Source organism: Oryctolagus cuniculus, chromosome 14, assembly GCF_964237555.1.
Source record: "Oryctolagus cuniculus chromosome 14, mOryCun1.1, whole genome shotgun sequence".
Taxonomy (NCBI): domain Eukaryota; kingdom Metazoa; phylum Chordata; class Mammalia; order Lagomorpha; family Leporidae; genus Oryctolagus; species Oryctolagus cuniculus.
The window spans coordinates 26,041,092-26,058,015 of NC_091445.1; the positions used below are offsets into that span (position 1 = coordinate 26,041,092).

The following is a 16,924-nucleotide window of genomic DNA, read 5'->3' on the forward strand; positions in this document are numbered from 1 at the left end:
CACGGATCAGTTTTTGGTAAGAGCTGTCCGCTTGCAGCCTGTACTCCTCTGCTTTGTATTGTTAAACTATTTTGCTGTGAGAAATGTGAGCAACAGGAGGCCTTTAAGTTGATTAAATAAAGTCTTGAAAGGGATAACTTATAAATTTATTTTAGATGCTCTTAATACATGAATTCTGTAGGCAGGGGCTTCAGGAAGTTCACAGAAAAATGAAATTAAGATGCTCTTTGGTGCAAACAATTTTTTTTTCTGAATTTATTTATGCATTTTTAACTTTGAAGGCACAGAGACAGATTTTCCATTCACTGCCTCACTCCCCAAATGTCCACAATAGTCAGGGCTGGGATGGCCTGAAGCCAGGAGCCCAGAACTCCATTCAGGTCTCCCACGGGGGTGGTGGCAGAGACTGAAGTACCTGAGCCATCATCTGTTGCCTCCCAGGGGTTTCATCAGTGGGAAGCTGGATTGGAAGCAGAAATGAACCAAGGACTTCAACTGGGGATGTGGGTGTCCCAGGTAGCAACTCAGCCACTGCACCAAATGCTCACCTTTGGTGCAAAAGATTTTGAAATCAATGCATAGTTTTTTCATAATAGACATATTCTATGAACTTTTTGATGACCCCCTCAGGTACACTTATATAATTACAAAATATTTGGAGTTATACAAGTACTTACGTATATGGCAAATAAATAAAATCTCTTCAATATGAAAGAGAACATATTGTAGTGACTTGGAGCATAACCATTTGCTTCTGTTTCAGCCTGAAGGGAGGCTCCTCTCTTATCAGGGGCTGGCATGGTTTCCCATGGCCCGGGTTACAGTCTGAGAGTGTAATGTGGAGACAGATCTCTCTAGTCCATTATGACAGAGCAGGGACATGATCACAGTTTATACACTGATAGAAGGCCTTCCAGAACTAGAGATCACCATTTGTTCTTTTTTTTGAAAGGCAGAGTTAGACAGTGAGAGAGAGACAGAAAGGTCTTCCTTCTGTTGGTTCACCCCCCCAAATGGCCACTACGGCCGGTGCGCTATGCTGATCCGAAGCCAGAAGCCAGGAGCTTCCTCCTGGTCTCCCATGCAGGTGCAGGGCCCAAGCACTTGGGCCATCCTCCACTGCCTTCCCGGGCCACAGCAGAGAGCTGGCCTGGAAGAGGAGCAACCGGGACGGAATCCGGTGCCCCAACTGGGACTAGAACCTGGGGTGCCGGCGCCACAGGCATAGGATTAGCCTAGTGAGCCGTGGTGCCGGCCACCATTTGTTCTTAAAATAACAACTTCATGCCAAGAGCAGTTAAGTTTATACCTCCTTTCTATTTCATAATCCTATATTTTATAGCTTCTTTCAATTGAATACATTTCAATTTCTGCAAGAAGGAAGATAGAACTGAGATATTTACACTACCTAAGCTTCCAAGCTTCTGTGAATAGGGATTTTAATGGCCTATCTTTGAGTAAGTAAACATTTCAATTTAAATTTTATTGCTCACAATACATACCATTAATAATTGGCCAAATTTAAAAATTACTTTATAATATTTCTTTTTATTTTATTTTAAAAGATGTATTTATGTATTTGAAAGGCAGAATAACAAAGAGAGAGGAAGAGAGAGAGAGAGAGAGAGAGATCTTCCATTAACTGATTCACTCCCCAAATGGCTGCAATGGTTGGGAGTGGGCCAAGGTTAAGCCAAGAGTCTGGAGCTCCATCCGTGTCTCCCATATGAGTTCAAGGCACCCAAGCACTTGGGCCACCCTCTGCTGCTTTCTGAGGTGTATTTGCAATGAGCTGGATTGGAAGTGGAGCAGCCAGGACTCTAATTGGTTCTCATATGGGATGCTGGTTTTGCAGGCGGCGACTTTCTGCTATGCCACAATGCAGCCCTGGTTTATTTAGTTATTGGTGCTGGCATTGTGGCACAGTGGGTTAAGCCATTGCCTGTGTTGGCAGCATCCCATAGGAGCACTGGTTCAAGTCCTGGCTGCTCCCTAATACACTTGGTAAAGCAGCAGATGATGTCCAAAGTGCCTGGGCTCCTGCCACCCATGTCAGAGACATATATGGAGTCCCAGGCTCCTGGCTTTAGCCTTAACCAGCCCTGGCCATTGAGGCCACTTGGGGAGTGAACCAGTGGATGGAAGATCAATCGATCTCTCTCTCTTTCTCTCCCTCTCTCTCTCTTTCTCTCTCTCTCTCTCTCTCCCCCCCTCTCCCTGTAACTCTGCTTTCAAATAAATAAAAATAAATTAAAACTAAATCATTATTTGAAAGGTGCAGGGGGCAGTAGAAAGGGAGAGGTAAAGAAAGAGAGAGAGAGAAAGAGAGAGAGAGAGAGAGATCATCTCCTGGTCTTCTTTTTTACTCCACAAATGCTCAGGCTGAAGCCGGGAGCCAAGAACTTTAACTGGGTATCCCACATGGGTGGCAGGAGCCCAGCTACTTGAACCGTCACCTGCTGTCCCAAGTGTGAATTAGCAGGAAATTGGAATTGGGAGTGGAGCCAGTACTTGAACCTAGGCATCGTAACATGGGTTGCAGGTGTCCTGAATGGCATCCTAGCCACTGTTTCCATGGCAGAATATTTACATGTACTTATTGTCTTACTTTCATTCATATTCCTGTGATAAAGAACAAGGTACATGAGCTAGGTAGTTGATTTTATGTATACACAATTGCTGGATCAGACTTACATAGTGTGGTATTCAAGATTTTCCATTTTTTGTAGGCCTTTCTTCTTTTCCTCCTCATTCTGGGGAGCTGTGCGTCCTCAGCTTTTGCTGCCCTTTGAAAGTATAAAATTTGAAATTAATTTTCATTCAGAATTTTTTAATTAAATTATTGACTAGCTTAACTCACTTCCTGACTTGGTCATATAGTAGCTTTCTTTGTTATCTCTGTAGTATCTGCTTTTGAATATATTTTGTCAAAATATATTTTCCAGGGCTGGAGCCATGGCTCACTTTGTTAATCCTCCACCTGTGGTGCCAGCATCCCATATGGGTGCCGATTCTAGTTCTGGCTGCTCCTCTTCCAGTCCAGCTCTCTGCTGTGGCCTGGGAAGGCAGTGGAGGATGGCCCAAGTGCTTGGGCCCCTGCACCCGCGGGGGAGACTGGGAGGAAGCACCGGGCTCCTGTCTTTGGATCGGTGCAGTTCCGGCCAAAGCAACCATCTTGGGAGTGAACCAATGGAAGGAAGACCTTTCTCTCTCTCTCTCTCTCTCTCTCTCTCACTGTCTATAACTCTGTCAAAAAAAAAAAAAAAGTCTGAAAATATATTTTCCTTTCCTCTCCCATTCCATCCCCACTGTTTCACCTGTGGTTAAATACTGTGTGAACATTCACACATTACATGTACAATATTTGTATTGTAGACAGGGTACAAGTGGCAAAATAATGCTTAATTATTCTGATGTTTCATGTTTTGCTATTCTAATAGAAACATCTTAACTTTTTATGAACTTGACCAAAATTCCATATCATCAAATTTGTGATTCTGCGAAGATAAGTGGGATGGGTAGATGGTTTGTCTTTGCTACATCATCATCATACTTAATAGTGAATATTATTGTAATATATAACATTATATTGCAATATTACTGAACACAGATACTGGCAGACTCAGCAATTCCTTGCAGAAACTGGAATTCGTTCAGTTGTGAACCACAGGGTGCTATTCCCTGTGGCAATATCAAAACTCACAGGAGGTATTTGAGGAGGTGTTGGAGAGCAATCCGTCTCCTGGTGTCTCAGGCCCCACTGCACCGAGGCACCTGCCTGAACTCAGGGCTCCGCTTGCTTCTAAGCTTCCCCTTTAAAAGGATTAAGCTGAAAGCAAAGCTGCAAGGCAAAGGGCTCTGCACGTAGCCGTTTCTTCTGAGAGTATTTGGGCAGATGGTGCCTTTGGACACCTCAACTGAGAAGCTTGACTTATTTGTTTCCTGCGTAACTCAAATAAAATAGGGCGGATTTAGCAAAGTTACTTAAATTTGTCTCTCTCCCTTCAAAAATTCCACGTCCTGGTATCATTCATTTCAAGGCCTTCTGATTCCGCAGACTGAGAAAGGCTCATGATTTTCATAATTTGCTTTTTCTTTAGGCCGTTCTTCTTGACAGAGCAATTGGCGCTCTTCTTCCCAATTATCCTTTGTGCTCTCTCCCCACCCTAGACGCATAACTGAGTCCGAGGGTGAGCAGGACGGCAATAGTCCTTTCTTCTCAGAACCCAATGTGGGGGCTGGGTTGGGCTGAGGATTATAAACACATTACTTAGTATCTTTCCTTTTGTATCTCTGTCTTACACATGTTGGGTTTTCTAATTTAAAAAACACTTTCAGGGGCTGATGCCATGGTGCAGGGAGTTAAAGCCCTGGCTTGAAGCACTGGCATTTCATATGGGCACTGGTTCTAGTCCCGGCTGCTCCTCTTCCGATCCAGCTCTCTGCTGTGGCCTGGGAAAGCAGTAGAAGATGGCCCAAGTCCTTGGGCCCCTGCACCCGCGTAGGAGACCTAGAAGAAGCTCCTGGCTCCTGGCTTCAGATCAGCTCAGCTCTGGCTGTTGCGGCCATCTGGGGAGTGAACCAGCAGATGGAAGACCTCTCTCTCTGTCTCTACCTCTCTCTGTAACTCTGACTTTCAAACAAATAAAATAAATCTTTTTTAAAAAGCCACTTTCAAAGCCCTGGCCTAGGCTATTGGATGTTTCTCTATGGTTACTGTAGTGTGCAGGGCACAGTGTAGCCCGTTGGGCTTGGAATCAGTGGACCTTGCTGGTTGGCTGTGCTGCTCCCTCAGCAGGTCTGGTAATCTCTGTGAGGCTGACTTTCCTTCAGCTCTGAGGTAGAAATGACAACCAACTCTACCTTCCAGAGATGTCCTAAAGAAACACAATTAAAGACTTGCTGCAAATGGTTCCAATCAAATTGTACCTGTTATTCTTAACCTATTAGAGTGTATGCAAGAGAATACTTCAAAAGATCCATATGAAAGTGGAATTAAAAGATAAGTTTATTTTGGTGCAAAAAACTTGAAATCCTTGCACATCAGGTATCTTCCAAAAGTTCACAGAACATGCATATTGTGAAAAATTATGCATGGGTTTCATCTTTTGCATTAAAATAAACTTATTGGGGCAGATGTTATGGCCCAGTGGGTTAAGCCTCTGGAAGGGCCACATTACTTATCAGAGTGACTGGTTCAAGTCTAGGCTTCTCCATGCTTCCAATTCAATATACAGCTATTGTGCCTAGGATACAGTGGATGATGGTGCAAAAGATGGAAGATTCCATGACCGGCGCTATGGCATAGCAGGTAAAGCCTCTGGCTGCAGTACCAGCATCCTCTATGGGTGCCAGTTCGCATCCTGGCTGCTCCACTTCTGATTCATCTCCCGGATAATTTGCCTGGGAAAGCAGTGGAAGATGGCCCAAGCCCTTGGACTCCTGTATCCATGTGGGAGACCTGGAAGAAGCTCCAGGCTCCTGGCTTTTTATCAGCCTAACTCTGGCCATTGCCATTTGGGGAGTGAACCAGCGGATGGAAGAACTCTCTCTCTGCCACTGCCTCTGCCTCTCTGTAACCCTGCCTTTCAAATAAATAAATCTTTTAGAAAAAAAATCTTTGACTCCTGTTTTTCCTTAAACTTTTTTTAATATTTAAACAAACTTTTAATTCCTTTTATTTTATTTAAAAGGCAAAGAGGCACAGTGAAAGAGACAGAAAGAGACAGATCTTCCACTTCTCTCAACCCCTAAATGCCCACAGCAGCCATGACAGGGCCAGGATGAAGTCAGGAGCCTGGAACTCCATCTGAGTCTCCCTCATGGGTGGCAGGGACCCTAGTACTAGAGCTAACACTTGCCGTCTCTCTGAGTGCACATTAGCAGGAAGCTGCAAAATCAAACAGAACTGGGAACCATTAGTCCAAATGCTTGCCTCAGAAGTTGGTTTTCTTTTTAAAACAAATCAATGGCCCATATATATGGCTGGGCTAGTTATCTTTCTTGGTATGTGCTTCTGTAAGAGGGATCTAAATCAGCTTATGGCTGCCCCTGGAGTCATTGTTCTAAGTCCTAAGCAGGTTGTAGGATGCTATCAATTCTACTTCATCTGCAAACATTTTCTTCATGGCATGGCTGCAGCCACATCATCTAAACTGGGCCCGAGTAAAATGAGAGGGAAGATGGTACCGCTTAGCTTCCCTGACTCCTGTTTCTGCCCTCTCTTCTCCCACGTGGTCATGTTATGCTATCTAGTCTTTCTCCCTTCTTTCATTTATTTATTTATTTTAGAGATTTATGTACTTTATTTGAAAGTCAGAGTGACACAGAGAGAGAGAGAGAGAGAGAGAGACAGAGAGAAAGAATCCCCTATCCAGTAATTCACCCGGCTGGTTGAGGTCAAAGCCAGGACCCGGAACTCCACCTGGGTTGTCCGTGTAGGTGACAGGAGGCTGAGTACCTGGGCCAACATCCTCTGCCTCCCAAGCACATTAGCAGCAAGTTGTGGAGTAAGCTGGGACTAGACCAAGGCACTGTGTTATAAAGGATGTGGGTGTCCCAAGCCAGGGCTTAACCTATTGGGCCACAACACCCACCATTCTCTCTTCTTTTAAAAGGGCCCGATAAACTTAGGGACAAAGCGGCAGCACTGAAAAACATTTTAGAACATTGAAGAATTTGATATTTGATTTTTCAAACATTTCAAGTGGTCACTATTGGAAAAATCAAAATATTGTGGGATTTCTTCACACATGATTAGAATTTACAATGTTTCTACATCATTTCAAAGCTTTCCTATAGTGATTTCATAATATTTTCATATATCCTCTTTTTTAAAATTTTATTTATTTATTTGAAAGGCAGAGTTAGACAATAAGAGGGAAAGAGAGAGAGAGGGGGGGAGAGGGAGAGGGAGTGGGAGAGGGAGAGAGAGGGAAAGAGAGAGAGAGAGAGAGAGAGAGAGGTCTTCCTTCTGCTGGTTCACTCCTCAGATGGCCACAACAGCCAGAGCTGTGCCAATTTGAAGCCAGGAGCCAGGAGCTTCTTCCATGTCTCCCATGCTGGTGCAGTTGATCAAGGACTTGGGCCATCTTCTACTGCTCTCTCAGGCCACAGCAGAGAGCTGGATTGGAAGTGGAGCAGCCAGGACTCCAAACAGCGCCCATACGGGATGGTGGCGCCACAGACGGAGGATTAATCCATTGCGCCACAGCTCCAGCACCCATATACCCTATCTCTTAAAATAAAGATTTCCCAGTTTGTCTCTTCTCCAACCTTCCATCTCACCTCTGCTTCCTACCCTCCCAAAGAAGAGCCTGACACACGTCAATATGAAACTGAAGCTCTATTTGCCTTCCAATATTGAAATAGACAACTTCTTTGATTCTGTATCATACTCTATTAAATCCCTCTTATTTTCTGGATGAAAGACAGGGGTACTTCAAAGGTTTGTGGGAAACAGAACTAAAGCTTAAGTTTATTTGAATGCAAAAAAATTGAAATTCATGCATATGAGGAATCTTCAAAAATTTTATGGAAATGCATATTGCAAAAAATTATGCATGGATTTAAAAATGTTTCTGCACCAAAGTAAATTTATCTTTTAATTCCATTTTCCCACAAATGTTTTGGAACACCTGCATATGTTTTCCTGCAATTTTTTTTTCTTACTGCAATGTAAATTTATGTCTTCCACTGCATCACTTCACCTGCTGTCTTATGCCTCTGTTCACCTTATCGGCAAGACACCTGGAAGAATTTGTCTGTATTTTGACTCCCCTTTCTCTCCTCATATCATTTCCCAAACCCACTCCAGCTAGGCTGTTACTCCTTCTACTCATTAGCCACAGGTGAGAGTCACTTCTCTGTTACTTCAGTCATACTCACAGCAGAGAATGACTTGAATGATTAGTGCCTTCCTTTTGCAGCAATTCCTTCCTTCCACTTCCATGGTGCCACTTTCCCAATCCTTGTCTACTCCCTTGTGGATACTTTGCCAGATCTGCTCTTGCTTCCAGGTTCCTTTTGCTTCTTACCAACTCTCTTCCTAGGGCATCTTTTTGCCACGGCTTTGAAATCATCTGTAGAGATGATTCTACAATTCCTAATTTAATTCCCATAATTCACAGGATCATAAGCTCAGAAGTCCTGGCTTAAGCATCCAATGTCTAATTGGAATCTCAACACATCTTGTCCCAGAGCACTTGATGTCCTCTGCTTTCTCCAGTTCTGTTTTCCCCTGAATCTTCCCTGTCTCAGTCTACAGCATCAGCATCCACCAAGCTCAGCTGCAACACCGTAGATATTGTCTATGAGTCAGATTGCTTTAGCTTTTCTCCTCCAATTGATCAACACAATCTGCCCCACTCTCTTTCTAAACATCTTATCTTAAATTATGACCATTTATTTTCTTCTCCTTTATTACTACCTCATTCCAAGGTATCAAATGTAATTTAAAAAAAAAATCTGCACTGTGGCAATAGCTTTGTTTTTGTTGCTTCTGTAGTTATATTATTTGTTTATTTACATAGTAGCCAAATTAATATTTTCAAAGATAAGTTAAATCATGTCATCTCCCTGCTTAAAATTCACTAATGGCTCTCATTTCACTTTGAAAAAATTCTAAGTATTTTAATCCTTTTTTCACACATGTGCATAAAATATAATTTAATCCACAAGTAAAATATGTCACTACTAGGCCTTTGGATATACATTAAATCTCTTCCACTACAGATTTCCTAGATTTATATTTTTCATAAATGTTTATTTGCTCAGTGCAAAATCGGCAATAAAGCTCAGGAAACTTACTATGATTGCTATTATATATCAGCTGAATCGGATGCGTTTATATTGGATTTTATATGTCTTTTCCCAACTGGGCTTTGACTCATTACTGTAACTCACTGAGAATGAGGAAAAAATATAAACAAGAAATGCCAACAATATCTTTCTAAGGCAAAATTATATAGTGATCTTGTTACTCTGAGAGGATTGTTGGATAGTAAAGATTTTTTAAGGTGTTGTTAGAAAATGCTACTGGTGTCATTTTCTGAGAAATTACTTAAAAATTCTCTGCTGCAATGTTAAGCTGAAATGGTTTCCTTGAAACATTCCAAGAGAAGTCTATTACCAATAAAAAGAGAAGGATTCACAAAAGGTAAACAATTATCACTACTAAAATTCTAGAAGAAGACTAAATATGAAATAAGTTCAGAAGGCTAAATGCTTATTTCCAGAGTAGTGCACCATCTAGTACTCTTTGTCATGCTCACTGGCTTCGGTTTTCTTTGCACTCTGAAGGGAACCTTGCTGTTTATTATGCTTCATTTTTCTTTATTTTAATACAAAGCCTATGTTCTCTGTACTAAATATTTCAAAGAAATTCATATATGTAAAACAAGTTCTCAAAAATTCAAGTTTAGAAAACATTGCAATGCACTAGAATCCTAAAGTTTCAGTTTACTTTTGAAAGCATGAGACTACTTCAATAAGTTCATGGAAAAGGGAATTAAAAGATGCTTATTTTGCTGTAAAATTGAAAACTAATGCACAATTTTTCATCATATACATTTAAAATTTTTTATTCACTGAAAGGCAGAGAGAGAGAGAGAGATTTACTGGTGCATTTTTGATTCATTAGCTTTTTAATCAACCATCTTCTTCAGGCTGCTGTATTTTGTGCAAGATTCAGGCATTACGTAAATTCTTACCTAAGAAACTCGGAAGAATGGAATATCTGCCCTTGTAGTCGTGACAGATGACAGACTGATGTTTGGATGCTTGTCCTTCACCTTGCCCTCTCTGTGAATACTCCTCTCCCTTGGTGGTGTACTCACCTAATCTAGTTTAGTTTCTTCTACCAGGCACATTAGCAGGAAGCTGGATGGGAAGTGGAGCAGCCAGGACTAGAACTGGCACTCATATGGGATGCTGACATTGCAGACTCCAGCTTAACCAGCTGCACCACAATGCCAGCCCCAATTTTAGTCTCTTTTTAAAATTACTTTCTCCCCTCACTTTATTTTCTTTCTCTGCCATTAAAAGTTATATGGTGTATAATTTAAAATAATTTTTGCACCAAAATAAACTTTTCTTTCAATTCCATTTTCCATGATAGACACTCTGTAAGTAGTTTTCATTTTTTCCTTCCTGATAATATCCAGTGTATCAAACTTTATTAAATACTATGCTCACTTTTCTTTTAGTTTACCAATGTAATCGTTTCTTTCCAAGTTCTTTAAAAACATTGCTAATAATAACAACAACAATACATTATATGGTATGCAGTCCTTTTTTTTAATCTGCATTTCATGAAATTTTGATTGAATTGGCATAGGATGGGCTTCTTGTTTCTCTAAGGCTTAACCTCAAACATTAAGTTCTGATTGATTATCGGTCAAATAGAGTGATGACACTCCAGCGAAACTTACTTTTTTTGTTTTTTAAAGATTTATTTAAATATTTGAAAGTCAGAATTACACAGAGAGAGAAGGAGAGGTGGGGGGGGGGTGTCTTCCATTCACTGTTTTACTTCCCAGTTGGCCATAATTGTTGGAGCTGTGTTGATCCGAAGCCAGGAGCCAGAAGTTTCTTCTGGGTCTCCCATGTGGGTGCAGGGGCCCAAGGACTTGGGTCATCTTCTACTGCTTTCCTAGACCATAGCAGAAAGCTGGATCAGAAGTGGAGCAGCCAGTACTCAAACTGGCACCCATATGGGATGTTGGCACTGCAGGTGGCAGCTTTACCTGCTAAGCCACAGGTCCAGCCCCAAAACTTACATTTAAAGATAATTATTTTAGTATTTAGTTTCTTCTGTACCTTTCTTCTGAACTTAAGACTTTAAAAAGGGTCAGTGTTGTGGCACAGAGGTTAACTCACCACTTACTATGCCAGTATCCCATATTGGAGTACTGGTTAAAGTCCCAGCTGCTCTGTTTCTGAACCAGCTCCCTGCTAATGTGCCTAGGAAAGCAGTGGAAGTTGGCCTGAGAGCTTTGGCCCCTACACCCACATGGGAGACCTGAATGGAGTTCCAGGCTCCTGGCTTTGACCTGGCCATGCCTGTCTATTGTGACCATTTGGGAGTGAACTAGTAGATAGAAGATCTCTCTCTCTCTCTTTCTGTCCTTCCCTCTCTCTCTGTCGCTCTGCTTTTCAAATAAATAAATCTTTTTTGTAAAGGCCTTAAAAGATCTGTGCTCCAGTGATTATCATGTGTGTTTTTTGCAAATGGACATAAACACTCCCTGTGTGCCTCATTATTCTTCCTATGGTATGGTTGGAATAAGGAAACATTGGTTTCATAAGATAGGAAATTTGGATGTTCCTAATAAAAGAATTTAACCTAATAGATTCAAATATTTTATCCATGTTAATGTGTAAAAATACAGATATAAATTTATTTACTCTTTTCAACAGAGGGAAGGAAGAGAACTGTAAAGAACAACTTGCAATAAATTCTGAGACATCCTTAAATGATGGATATTATAGTCCAGGCATTTGGCACAGCAGTTAATGCCTGCCTTGGGATGCCCTCATTCTATAGTGGAATGCCTTGGTTTCAGTCCCACCTCTGGTCCCGATTCCAGCTTCCTGCTATTGTGCAGTCTGGAAGGCAGCAGGTAGCTCAAGCATTTCAATCCCTGCCACTAACATGGAAGAACTGGATTGTGTTCCTGGATCCTGACTTCAGCCTGGTCCACATCTGGCTGTTGAAGACATCTGGAGAGTGAACCAGTGGATGGGCTATATCTGTTTGCCTGTCCCTCTCTGCCTCCTGAGTCCATTACATACACATTTAAAAAATGAATGAAACAATTCTGAGTGGAAACTGGAGATAATAACTACCATTGCAATTTTTTACTTGATGAGTTTTCTTACTGTTGATCCTGTGGTTTGTTTTCTCTAACACTCAATGCATGTTATGTGTACAACACATAACATATGTGTTATTTGCTTAGTTGGCTTTTGAGTCATTAAATTTTTACTTAGCTTCATGTCAGACAATAGAGGTGAACTTCTGAGTTATATATAATACTTATTAAAATGAAAACAAGCAGGTAATAAAAAGGAAATGTCCTTATTTGCACTCTTCAAAGCCATTTTGCATACTAGCAGTGCTACTGGTATACCTGTATTTGGAAGATGCAGTTGCACTGTCTGTGCAAGAATCACGATGTTATTCGACTAGCAATCACTGACCAACTATATCTTGCTTTGCCTCATTTTCTTTCTGGCTTCAAAATGACCATTAGAGCGCAAATTTAGTAATCCCCTGTGCAGAATGTCACATAAATTGAATATCACTGTATGAAGAGGAATCCCCATATTCAAGCATAGTTAGAACTCTAGTTACTCTATATTTTTTTAATTGCCAGGTCTGAGAAATCTCCCACTATGAATTTCCTCCACCCCAGCTCAGACTTGCACAAGGACTTTTAGCATATACATCAAGAAACTCACTTTGAATATTAACCTAGTCTCATAAAACATTTTGGCCAATTGTACTGTCTACAATAAGATAAGAGGCGACAGCTTTATTTCAACACTTAGATATCTCAAGCAATAAGAAGTGTAGTAGGAAGGTACATTTCTGTTAAGAGGAATAAAGGGGAAGAGTAAAGCACATAGACACATTTGGATATGTTATTGGATACCTTGTAAAAGCTAGCAAAAGAATAGGTACAAAAGGCTAATCGAATAACTCTCCGGAATTACTCCCTCCCCCCCCCCCCCCCCCCCCGCTCATGACTTTCCTTACCTACTAATTAAATGAAGAATGTATTTGAGTTTTCTAAGAGAAAGGCTGTCTCTATGTTCAGTTATTGAAGTGGAGCCATACTACTCCAGTACCCATATTACAGAAGAACTATGCTTCTCTGAAGACTTAGTAATTGCTGAATTGTCAGCTCTTGCTAGGTTTAAATGACATCCTCTTAATTTTGAAATATGCAACCTTAAAGCTCGGTTGGAAGTAGCATCTGAATACACCGTGTCTCTATCTTCATACAGAAACCTCAGTGTGTAATTCCTCTAAAATATGAAATGCCTGTGACTTTTTCAATGAAGAACTCATGTCATTCCCCCGGGGGGCAGATCTGATACCAGAGAGTTTTAGATTGCTCCAAGCAGAACCCCTGTAGCCTAGAATCAAAGAAAACAGTTGTATAACCACACTGCTAAATTCTAAAGAGGAAGCAAACTCTCAAGTAAATGTCTGGGATGAACATTCAAAACACTCATCAGCTAACCAAAGCTGTGGTTTGTATGTGCTCGTGGTAAACCAGGGAACGGCTATAGGCTCATTCCATTTCTTGTAGTCACTCAGAAAAAAGAGATAATATGTCCTTTAAAATGCCTTTAGTGACAATGTTAGCATCATCAGCTATTTATAGCAAATTATTTTGTAGCAATAGTTAGGGTACTCTAAGCAATGAGAAACCTCATTGCTTGTTTATAATTCATCATTCAAGGTAGCTTGAGTTACCTTGAAATTATTGGTGTTGCTTCTGAAAAAATAATTTAATAAGAATATTGAAGTAAACAGATATAAAAGCTCCCAAGAGGCTTCAATAAGAAGATCCAAGACAATGGCTTCCAGTACTTTTAGAAATAGCATTTTTGAACATTTTCTATGTTCACTTATTTACTAAAGGAAATTAATTTCTGTATCTTAATCCAAATTAATGTGTTTTTGAAACCAGTAAAAGGCATTTATTTAAAAATGCTCTATATTTGGTATTTTCTGCTACCTTTCCTTTTACACAGCTTTGGTATCTCATTGTGCTATTTTGCTCACTGTCATAGAAAAAGGCATAAATTAGGGCCTAGCCAATTATGATAGAAAGAGAAAATATACTCAATTAATCCGCTCAGTTAACTCAATCAATTTATGATGTGTTTGTATTGAGAGGATAATCACTGTTAAAATTCCATTCCATTTCATATTTACTGAGGTCAGAGCAGTGTCATGAGAAAAGAACCATATATCCATTTTGTGTAGCATGCGTACATCTTCATAAATCAGATTACACTTAGAATTTTAATTCTGCTTTTTGTAAACATAGTCAGTAAACAATCAATGAAAGGGGCATGATATCTAATGAAAGAGTTGAGAATCTGATCCATTACAGCTGAATTCTCAGTATGTTATTTTAAAGACTTACTTGAAAACTTAGTCACTGGGTAATTTTTTCCCCAGAGAAAAGAGTCACGACTATTTTTTGAGCATCCTCATTGTAATTTCATGATATGATTATTACAATTTCTCTTAGGAAGTTAAACGACTTCACATAAAAGTTTCAAATAGGTCAGTTGCTACCAACTGCTTGACTATCTTAAAACAAACATAGATAAACAGGCTTATTTTTCACTTTACTTTCCAAATAAAGATATTTAGGATATGTCCTCAACATTATTACAGTCTGAATAAATGGAGTTTATATTCTGGGAGAAGAAAAGGAAATGAAAACTATTTAACATTCAAATTCTGAGCGTGAGGAAGGTAGGAAGAGCTGCCAGAGAACCTAGTGATAAAGGACTCCTTCACAGTAAATAAACATTGCCACAGAAATAGTGGGCACATTATTTAAAGATCAACTGACAACAAAATTGCAAACAGGTTATTTTCCAAAGTTCGATTTGTGATTATTTACACAAAAGATACCAGCCGGAATATTTTTCCTATAAGACTGGTACAAATCAACAGAGTAATTGCAATTGTTGTTACGGGAAAACATTTAATTAGTGTCTTCTTTCTTGAAATCATATCACAATGTTTTGAGTAATTAATATATTTCTAAAAAATAAATATAAACATTTATTTAGGTAAAATTTGGTGTAGAGTCAACGAAGCAAAATTCAACTAACTGAACAAGATGAGAAAATTGTTTTGGTGATTAGGCAATTTAATGTTGCTGCAGAAACAAAGCAGAATCCAGGAATTCAAAACAAGGTCTACTGCTTTGAAATGAAATTGACCCTCCCTGTATTCAGAATGAATTTCAATTATGCTCAGAAGCTTGGCTTGTCAATTGCATTTTCCTTGCTTTCCAATTGCACAATTTATTTGAAATAACCAAATTAAGATATGGATGGTGCTTATTTAAATGTGCATATGATGTCTTAGTATAAATAAAAGAGGCCTAAACATGTTGATCATTTAGGATTTTTTTTTGGGGGGGGGATGTATTCATCCTCTCTATTTGGTAACAGAATAAGTTACAAACAGCTGTTGGATATTTTGTGACTGGAAAGAAATATGTTGTTAAATTGCTTTCATTTATAACATTCAAATAATTTTCTCTTAGCTATTATCCTTTTCCAAGCAACTAATTTAGGACAGCAAGAATTAAAATAGAGAGTGCTTCATGCAAAAAGAAGGAAAAAAGGAAAATATAATCAGCTCACCTGGGCAAAGCCTTCATAAATTGCTCATCTCTGAAGGAGACATGGATAAAATACAAATATGTTATTCTGAAAGGCAAGAAAATACAGGCTTGAGTTCCTTGTCTTGTTCTACTTTGGATTTATCTGGGTTCTCTAAATCCAAAATCTGATTAGCGTATTTAATCCTATGCACTGTCAGAAATGGTCTACCATCCTTAATCAGTCTATTATTGTCTGTCTTAATCATTCCCAACAGTCTACTTTCAAATATGCTTTAGGAGGACAATGATGTGCTGTATGCTTTGTGGCTGAAGTGCTTTGAGACTAGCAGATGTGAATCACAGGTTATGATGTTCTGGTGGTATAGAAGAAGAGAGAAAAGACATAGTTTGTCTACTTATAGAGTTTGGAATAATTGTTGGGTAATTCACTTATCTGTGTGTGCTACACAAGAGCAGATGCACTACAGTATGGGGAATGGTGGAGGCTGTCGATTTTAATTTGGAAGACTTAAATTTCAGTCTCATTTCCATATTCCATGTTGACCTTGGGGAAATCATCTAACCTCTCTTAGGTTTTATGTGCTCATTTATAAAGTTAGGGTAAGTATTGCAGACCCTAACTTAGAATTTTAGAAACCCCATAGAATATGTAAATGAGAATAAGTTTAGAAGTATACTTTCTTTTTTCTTTTTTTTTTTTTGTTATTTCTACTTATATTAATAGCATATGATATTGGCCATAACTATTCAGATGTTCTTTAATGAATTTTACTAATGTATAATATTGAAACAATAACCAACATTCTCTCTATATAAAATTCTATGTGAATACTTGCATTATTAGAATTATGAGAATAAGCTAACCAGAAAATTATGTTTCCTTTAGGAGCTTGTTGTGATTAGGGATATATAAGTCAGTCTCAGAAATAGACTGGAGAAAAGCTGTTCCTAAGAAGGCAGCCGAGTAAGATGCTTTGGCAAAGATCTCCACATTTTGAGACAGCAGTTTGAGCAACTATTCTCACACCAACTCATATTCACAAGAGCCAAGGAAGCCAGGGGAGGGACCACAGTGTCTGATTTTAGTATAACAATAAGAAAAGAGCATTGAAGAAGGCAGTAAGTAAAGAGCTGTTGTGTCATCCCTCCTCCAGCCCCAAGTGGTACAGCTTGGAAAGCAATGCTCCTGCTTGGGAGAGGGAGAGAGAGAGACGGAATATAATCCAGATCTGAGATTTAAAAGCTAGTACTAGGTCTGCCACGGTGAAACCTAGAGCTGAATAGGTTCCCATCTGAGCCTACAGATCCTCCTTATTCGAGCAGCCAAGGAGGGCAGCTACCACCTCTTCACCTTCAGCAGATAGCAGAGCAAGACTCCCAGCCACTGGAGAGTAGGATGAGAAAGTGGATCTAGGACTTTGCCTTGCACTGCAGTACTGGACCTGCCCAAGGGAGAGCTGGTACAAGATAAAGGCTTCTGTCCCAGGCCAGTGTTGCCAAACAATACCCCAGACTAGTTGGAGATGTTTCTACAG

At 39.8% G+C, this 16,924-nt stretch overlaps 1 protein-coding gene across 2 annotated transcripts in view; it reads right to left on the reverse strand.

The window, feature by feature from the left end:
• The window catches only part of LOC100359138 (uncharacterized), a 143,732-nt gene extending 128,182 nt beyond the window's left edge, over positions 1 to 15,550 (reverse strand). For both annotated transcript variants that reach the window (XR_011381949.1, XM_051853594.2), the window contains exons 1-2: positions 15,409 to 15,550; positions 2,695 to 2,786 (exon numbers count right to left, since the gene is read on the reverse strand). Coding sequence is in view for 1 of the 2 variants with exons in the window: in XM_051853594.2 (XP_051709554.2) it covers positions 2,695 to 2,786; positions 15,409 to 15,425 (109 nt within the window). In the remaining variant the exon portion in view is untranslated. The remainder of the gene's footprint in view (positions 1 to 2,694; positions 2,787 to 15,408) is intronic.
• Between the last annotated feature and the right edge of the window lie 1,374 nt (positions 15,551 to 16,924).